The following is an 8,294-nucleotide window of genomic DNA, read 5'->3' on the forward strand; positions in this document are numbered from 1 at the left end:
GGGTTTTAAGATGTATGCTCTGCAGAGGGGTTTTAAGATGTATGCTCTGCTTAGTCGCGGTGGCAGGTAACCTAGTGGTTAGAGCGTTGGGCCAGTAACCGAAAGGTTGCTGGATTGAATCCCGAGCTGACAAGGTAAAAAACCTGTCATTTTGCTCCTGAACTATGCAGTTAATCCACTGTTCCCCAGTAGGCCATCATTGAAAATAAGAATTTGTTCTTAACTGACTTGCGTAGTTAAATAAAGGTTTGATAAAAAATAAACATTTAGTCCTCAGGGGTCAGTGTGTTTTGATCTCATTTCTCAATATTTAGTACTACTGGTTCCTGCTGGTCCTTTATCAGGGCTCAGATAGCTGCTGGAGACCTTTTATCTTCTCCCTTATCAGGCCGTGTGGTTCCCCTCTTAGTGATGGGGATGCTGGGCACCCCAATCACTATCTTTCTGTCTCTGTCTCTCTTTCTCTCACCCACACCTCTACATCATGTTGGACGGCATGCCTAGTATTGTGCAGCTAACTATATCTGAGCAGGAGACCTATCGATGGTTTTCCTGGGGCAGCAACAGGAAGTAATGTGTGAGTCAAGATGTATGCTCTCTCCACCTGGCCTTCCATAACCTCTTCATTACAGGTCTGCTGAGCTCTACGCTAGGGTTTAGGTCAATGCTGCAGAGGAAAATGTGCTATTACTCATATAACATTATTTAGATGCATGAAACAAAGTTCAGCTAATTCATTCACACTCTAGGTTATATTGTGTGATTAGGGCTTGTTTTGAGGTAATGGACATAAATAACTTCATCACGTTATACTATTGTATATCATCGGTTTCTGGCATCGGTTTATACACAGTAACGAAGTCAATACTTGAACTAAGTGATTGGTTATTCTTAACATCTGTTATAAAGAACAGTAGTGTACCGATGATGACTTGCCTGCAGTGTGTAGAGAGATACAGATGAGTGACCTTCAACAAAGATTTACCAACAAATACTGTTCCTTTTCCCCCTCTTCTCTTCTCCCCGTCTCCTCAGATTTGTCGTGGCTGAACTGGTGTCTGACGGGCTCCTGTGCCTTCAGCCTGGTCCTCATCCTCTTCTTCAGGGAATCCTACGACCGCCTCTACCTCGACGTCTTCGTCTCAGTCTGACAGACAACACACAAACAAACTGACCCAAGAGGAAAACAAAGACTGGAACAGTGTTAAACACATTGCACAAAGAAGAGGAGAAAAATAAGCGATATAGGAAGTCCAACCTAGCCCCCTTTTTGACCTTATATTAATTATAACTAACTGTAGTTGTAAATGTGTTATATGACGGTGGTCGTTGAGGCATTGTGATTTCCATGTAGCCAATGAGAAGAGCTGAAGAGCCGAGGGCCTCAGACAGTTAGTCATTAATGTTTAACTGTAAGGGACTGTTTGTCCTGCTGGCCTGGTCCTCAGATGCAGCATCGTCTTTGAACCGTTGTTTTTTACCCGGTCATGGCATGATGAGGGACTGTTGTTGTTTACAGAAGTAATGTCTAAAGAGGCACTCTGTGGCAGGTGACCTGTGACCTGGCTGTTCTCTGGTTTTAATCTGGAAGGAGAGGCATGATTGGCTGAGGAGCTCTAGCAGCCAATCAACAGGCCCAACCGTGCCCGTCTATTCTAACAAGGGACCGCATAGCGTTTTAGTGTCACTCATAACTGCTGGTTATGAATGGCAGGGGGGAAACTGTCAAACTGAGCTGTTCTGCAAATGACCTGAGTACCTGTTGTTTAATAGTGACATATGAGCTCCCTTTTTAACCCCCCCCTCTCTCTCAAGGAATATTATGCAAGACTGATAATGACAAACCGTTCCTCTCCTCCTGCATTTATATATCATTTATATATTTTTAAAATCTCCCTATTGAATTGATTGGTCCCTGCCAGTGTCGTGGGCCGTGATTGAATGAGCCCCATTGAGTGTCTCTCTCAGCATGCAAAGTCAGAACTCTTTCTGTGTATTTCGAGGCTCTGCTGTACAGGTCTCATGGTGTAATGAGACGATCCGTTTTCATTAGCAGTTGATAATGAGGAAGTAGGAAGTAGCAGTTTCCCCATTGTGACCTTTCAGCGTTGTTAAAGAAACTGACTACAGGAGTCAGCCATTTTGTTTCCGAGTTGGTTATTATGTAGACATTTTAGATGTTCTCAAATGTTATTTTCTTAGTTTTTAGTTTGTTTTAATATGTGGGAGATTTTTTCCAATTTCAACTTGGCAATGCATTATTATTTTTCTATATTCCTCAGTAGATATCTCTGTTATTATTCCAGATATTTATGTATTGAGGGATCAGAACACTAACACAGTTGATAACAGTAACAGACAAATACAGAGACTCTATAATGAAATATGGGAATACTGCTTTCTGTTGCCCAGCTGAGACGTGGCTGATTCTGTATGGAAATGTGGTAATGGAGCCACATAACATAACCAGGAAGCTGGTCTACATGTAATGCACAACGTTCACCAGCAGGGAGCGCTGTGCTGGGGACACTGACAAAATAGGGAGTGGTTCTGTTAGCAGCTCTTTCCCTGGCATGCATGGAGTTGGTGGTGATGCTTCCCACCAAAAAAAAACAGACGCGTAACAGACGCTCAGAAAAGTGACATCCACAGAAAAGACAGGAACAACAAGGAACAAACTCGGCACAGAGTTTAGAGTGACAGGTCTAGCACACCTCCTGACCTTGTCACCTAATCACTCATCCGCAAGGTGCGACTGGGAACTGACAACCTCTGTACAAGGGGTTCCCAGTCACTCAGCTGTATGGCAGAGAAACTGTCTGTGGAAAAAGTTTTCTTTGGGGTAGAAAAAAGTTTTCTTTGGGGTATAATGTATGCCCTAAAAAGCTTGCCTTTCATTTACTCCTTGTTTTACATTTTTTACACTCTGTCTAGAGAAGTGTTATTGTTATCGTTACCATAGTGATAGAACACTTTGTTTTACCTCTATGCTCTTTACCTTCAATACCTTGTGACATGTTGCCTTAATTACCTGTGATCTGTGCATCCTGTCCCCACCCACACTGTGTCGATGATGTAGTCTGTATGTGTACAGTAGTGAAACACACGTTTCCATTACACTTCCCCCTGGGTTGGGGGATATAGATGTTCTTATCCTTGTTCTGTGAAACCAAAAACTAATGTATATGAGATTTTAAGCACCTTATTAAAAATACATTTTGAAAATATATATCCACTCTTCTCCTCCCCTTAATTTTCAGTTTCACAATTAACTGTAGTAATATTTCTCAATACTGTAGTTATGGAGGAACATACATGCTATGTTATTCTGGTTGTTCTGTCAGGGCTGTAGGAAACATTAGTTCCCATTTCCACTTAATGAAACATATCAACAGTGTTGTTAAGTCCATAAAGACCCTCTACCCCCTAGAACAGTGTTTCCCATTTCCAGTTAATGAAACATATCAACAGTGTTGTTAAGTCCATAAAGAACCTCTACCCCCTAGAACAGTGTTTCCCATTTCCAGTTAATGAAACATATCAACAGTGTTGTTAAGTCCATAAAGAACCTCTACCCCCTAGAACAGTGTTTCCCATTTCCAGTTAATGAAACATATCAACAATATTATTATTATTATTATTGTTAAGTCCATAAAGACCCTCTACCCCCTAGAACAGTGTTTCCCATGTCCAGTACCTCAGTAAATGTTTTTGTTGTGGCCTGGACAAGCACAAGTCTCATGGTTTGGATAAGCATTTGTTTGGGTGTGCCTTAGCCTGAATCAGAACACGGTATGCACAACGTTCATGGTTTGGATAAGCATTTGTTTGGGTGTGCCTTAGCCTGGATCAGAACACGGTATGCACAACGTTCATGGTTTGGATAAGCATTTGTTTGGGTGTGCCTTAGCCTGGATCAGAACAGGGTATGCACAACGTTCATGGTTTGGATAAGCATTTGTTTGGGTGTGCCTTAGCCTGGATCAGAACACGGTATGCACAACGTTCATGGTTTGGATAAGCATTTGTTTGGGTGTGCCTTAGCCTGGATCAGAACAGGGTATGCACAACGTTCATGGTTTGGATAAGCATTTGTTTGGGTGTGCCTTAGCCTGGATCAGAACAGGGTATGCACAACGTTCATGGTTTGGATAAGCATTTGTTTGGGTGTGCCTTAGCCTGGATCAGAACATGGTATGCACAACGTTCATGGTTTGGATAAGCATTTGTTTGGGTGTGCCTTAGCCTGGATCAGAACAGGGTATGCACAACGTTCATGGTTTGGATAAGCATTTGTTTGGGTGTGCCTTAGCCTGAATCAGAACACGGTATGCACAACGTTCATGGTTTGGATAAGCATTTGTTTGGGTGTGCCTTAGCCTGGATCAGAACACGGTATGCACAACGTTCATGACCCAGGGGATCAACTGGAATGTAATAGTACTCCGGCATTCGTCCTCACACTTCACACGTTTCCCAAACCTGGTCCTTAGCCCCCCCAGGTGCACATCTTGTTTTTGTTGCCCTAGCATTACACAGCTGATTGAAATCATCAAAGCTTGATGATGATTTGGTTATTTGAATCAGCTGTATAGTGCTAGGGCACCGGTGGGGGAAACCCTGCTCTATGTCAGTCATACTCACAAGTATTTCTCTTTCAGGGTAGTTGGATTGCAGTGCAGAGAGCAAGAATAGTATTGTACTGTAGTGTAGTTAGCTTAGAGGCACTGCACTTACATTTAAATACAATGTTCCCCGCTTTAGCGGAGACCTCATTCACGGTAAACGCTACATATGTCGGTACAATCGGAAATGACCTTTACATTTCTGTTGCAGAATCTGTAACACTTCATCTTGACAGATTGAATAGAGCACTAACTCTTCTTACATCTAAATGGAAAGTTGATAAAAATAGAGCCACCGTGTTTTCTTGTCAGAGAGAGATAGGCAATGATACATATACTTTCAATTGTTCAGGATAACAAAACAACAATTGGCCTGTTTAACTGCTTTCAAAAGCAGTCAACAATTTCTTCCACTTGTTATGAATCCAGCCTTCGCCACCACAGATAGACTTGTCTTTGACACGCACATTTGTCTTTGTCATTGACGGCAGGTCTCTTGGGAGCAGAGCAGCCTGTTGGAAACAATAGTTTTCATTTTCTGACAAGCAATTTGGTGATTTTCTGTTTGGCTTTGTTCTCTCTGTCTGTCTTTTGTTTCCGCCGTTGTTGTTCCGCTGTCTGTCGTAGACGATGAGACTGAACGGATGCTGGTAGAAAATAGGCCTCCCTGTCTCTCCAGGTGACATTTTTATCTTTTCCATTCCAACTGCCACTCTTCACATCTCCATGCTGGGTTCCATTTAAATTGGTTGTTTTTTCTCAGGTTTTATGAAGAAGACGGCTTTGCTTCCCTCCATTCTTGGCAGACAGGCAATTCTCCTGTGCCTCAGTCTTCTTGGGACTTCCTTTGCTATGTGTCCTAACTGAAAACCCTGGATTATGAAAAATTGTCTGCACTTTCAAATGGCTCCTTTTTTAAATTGTAGTGTTGATTAGGAGGGATGGGTTTAGGGGCCGGAACTATGAGCTGCATGACAGCTGGATCCTAGTTGGAATATCCAACATGAGTGACTTTGAGGTGTACGCATGCACAAACACACACATGTGCATGCACAAACACACACATGTGCATGCACAAACACACACATGTGCATGCACAAACACACACATGTGCATGCACAAACACACACATGTGCATGCACAAACACACACATGTGCATGCACAAACACACACATGTGCACGCACAAACACACATGTGCACGCACAAACACACACATGTGCACGCACAAACACACACATGTGCACGCACAAACACACACATGTGCATGCACAAACACACACATGTGCATGCACAAACACACACATGTGCACGCACAAACACACACATGTGCACGCACAAACACACACATGTGCACGCACAAACACACACATGTGCACGCACAAACACACACATGTGCACGCACAAACACACACATGTGCACGCACAAACACACACATGTGCATGCACAAACACACACATGTGCACGCACAAACACAAATGCACACATACACCACCCTCTTAAAAACAAAGATGCTTGTTGGAACCAAATAAGGTTCTCGAGGGCGATGCCATAGGAGGGTCATTTTAGCGTCCCTGAAGAACCATAAGAGGGATGGTTCTTTGAAAGACCATACAAAAATCCAAAACCAGAAATGTTTCAGCCCTCCAGGACTGGAAATGAATAGCCCTGCTATAGGACTGTGTTTCCCAACCCTGGTCAACCAGTACCCCCAACAGAACACAGTTTCATTGTACCTGTGGACAAACACACTCTGCTCATTGAGGGCATGATGATTAGTTGACAAGTTGAATCTATTGTGCTTATCCAGGGTTACAATAAAATGTGTACTGATGGGGGTACTGGAGGACTAGGGTTGGGAAACACTGCTATAGGCTTTTAAGCCTAATTTGCATATTGCCCAGGGTGCATTTTAAGGGAATTTTTGAGTTTTCAGTAACAACCATGATTGTGTTTGCTAGTGACAGAGACATCATTACTGCATTCATTCATTTTCAGTCCTGTGGTCTTCATGAATTGAGATCCGACATGAATATGTTCTTATTAAAATATTATTTATAGGTCAAAATCATGTTTTTCATGAAATGTGATGATATTTTGATGAAACCAAATCAAAGTTTAAAAAATTGCTGTTGATTCTACATTGATAAAGTTTGATCATAGTTACTGGTCCCCTCCCCCATGTCAAACACTTGGATTCAGGAGTTGGGATTATTAAGGGGATAGGGTGACATCCCCTTAACACAAATTTTAATCCATCAATTTGATATTCTCTTACCTAATTTAAATGTACCACCTTGTAACCAACATTGTAGAAAGTGTGTTTACAGAGGGGCGTGGTTTATATAGCTACAGTGAAGGAAAAAAGTATTGGATCCCCTGCTGATTTTGTACCTTTGCCCACTGACAAAGAAATGATCAGTCTATAATTTTAATGGTAGGTTTATTTGAACAGTGAGAGACAGAATAACAACCAAAATAATCCAGAAAAACACATGTCAAAAATGTTATAAATTGATTTGCATTTTAATGAGGGAAATAAGTATTTGACCCCCTCAGAATCAGAAAGATTTCTGGCTCCCAGGTGTCTTTTATACAGGTAACGAGTTGATATTAGGAGCACACACTTAAAGGGAGTGCTCCTAATCTCAGTTTGTTACCTGTATAAAAGATAAAAGACACCTGTCAACAGAACCAATCAATCAATCAATCAGATTCAGAACTCTCCACCATGGCCAAGACCAAAAAGCTCTCCAAGGATGTCAGGGACAAGATTGTAGACCTACACAAGGCTGGAATGGGCTACAAGACCATCGCCAAGCAGCTTGGTGAGAAGGTGACAACAGTTGGTGTGACTTTTTGCAAATGGAAGAAACACAAAAGAACTTTCCTGGGGCTCCATGCAAGATCTCACCTCGTGTAGCTGCAATGATCATGAGAACGGTGAGGAATCAGCCCAGAACTACACGGGAGGCTCTTGTCAATGATCTCAAGGCAGCTGGGACCATAGTCACCAAGAAAATATTTGGTAACACACTACGCTGTGAAGGACTGAAATCCTGCAGCGCCCGCAAGGTCCCCCTGCTCAAGAAAGCACATATACAGTGGGGCAAAAAAGTATTTAGTCAGCCACCAATTGTGCAAGTTCTCCCACTTAAAAAGATGAGAGAGGCCTGTAATTTTCATCATAGGTACACTTCAACTATGACAGACAAAATGAGAAAAAAAATCCAGAAAATCACATTGTAGGATTTTTTATGAATTTATTTGCAAATTATGGTGGAAAATAAGTATTTGGTCACCTACAAACAAGTAAGATTTCTGGCTCTCACAGACCTGTAACTTCTTCTTTAAGAGGCTCCTCTGTCCTCCACTCGTTACCTGTATTAATGGCACCTGTTTGAACTTGTTATCAGTATAAAAGACACCTGTCCACAACCTCAAACAGTCACACTCCAAACTCCACTATGGTCAAGAGAGAACTTGCACAATTAGTGGCTGACTAAATACTTGTTCCCCCCACTGTACATGCCCGTCTGAAGTTTGCCAATGAACATCTGAATGATTCAGAGGACAACTGGGTGAAAGTGTTGTGGTCAGATGAGACCAAAATGGAGCTCTTTGGCATTGGTTTGTGGAGTGTCTTTTTCCAAGCTGCTCCTTTTTGCT

General features: G+C 42.2%; 1 protein-coding gene across 1 annotated transcript in view; it reads left to right on the top strand.

Annotated features, from left to right (window-relative positions):
* LOC118386344 (solute carrier family 49 member 4 homolog) overlaps nt 1–3,229 on the top strand; it is a 97,563-nt gene extending 94,334 nt beyond the window's left edge. The window contains exon 9 of the mRNA XM_035774030.2: nt 1,036–3,229. Within this exon, the coding sequence (XP_035629923.1) occupies nt 1,036–1,151 (116 nt within the window). The 3' untranslated portion in view covers nt 1,152–3,229. The remainder of the gene's footprint in view (nt 1–1,035) is intronic.
* The last annotated feature ends 5,065 nt before the right edge of the window (nt 3,230–8,294 follow it).

The sequence above is a fragment of the Oncorhynchus keta genome, chromosome 7 (assembly GCF_023373465.1).
Source record: "Oncorhynchus keta strain PuntledgeMale-10-30-2019 chromosome 7, Oket_V2, whole genome shotgun sequence".
Classification (NCBI taxonomy): domain Eukaryota; kingdom Metazoa; phylum Chordata; class Actinopteri; order Salmoniformes; family Salmonidae; genus Oncorhynchus; species Oncorhynchus keta.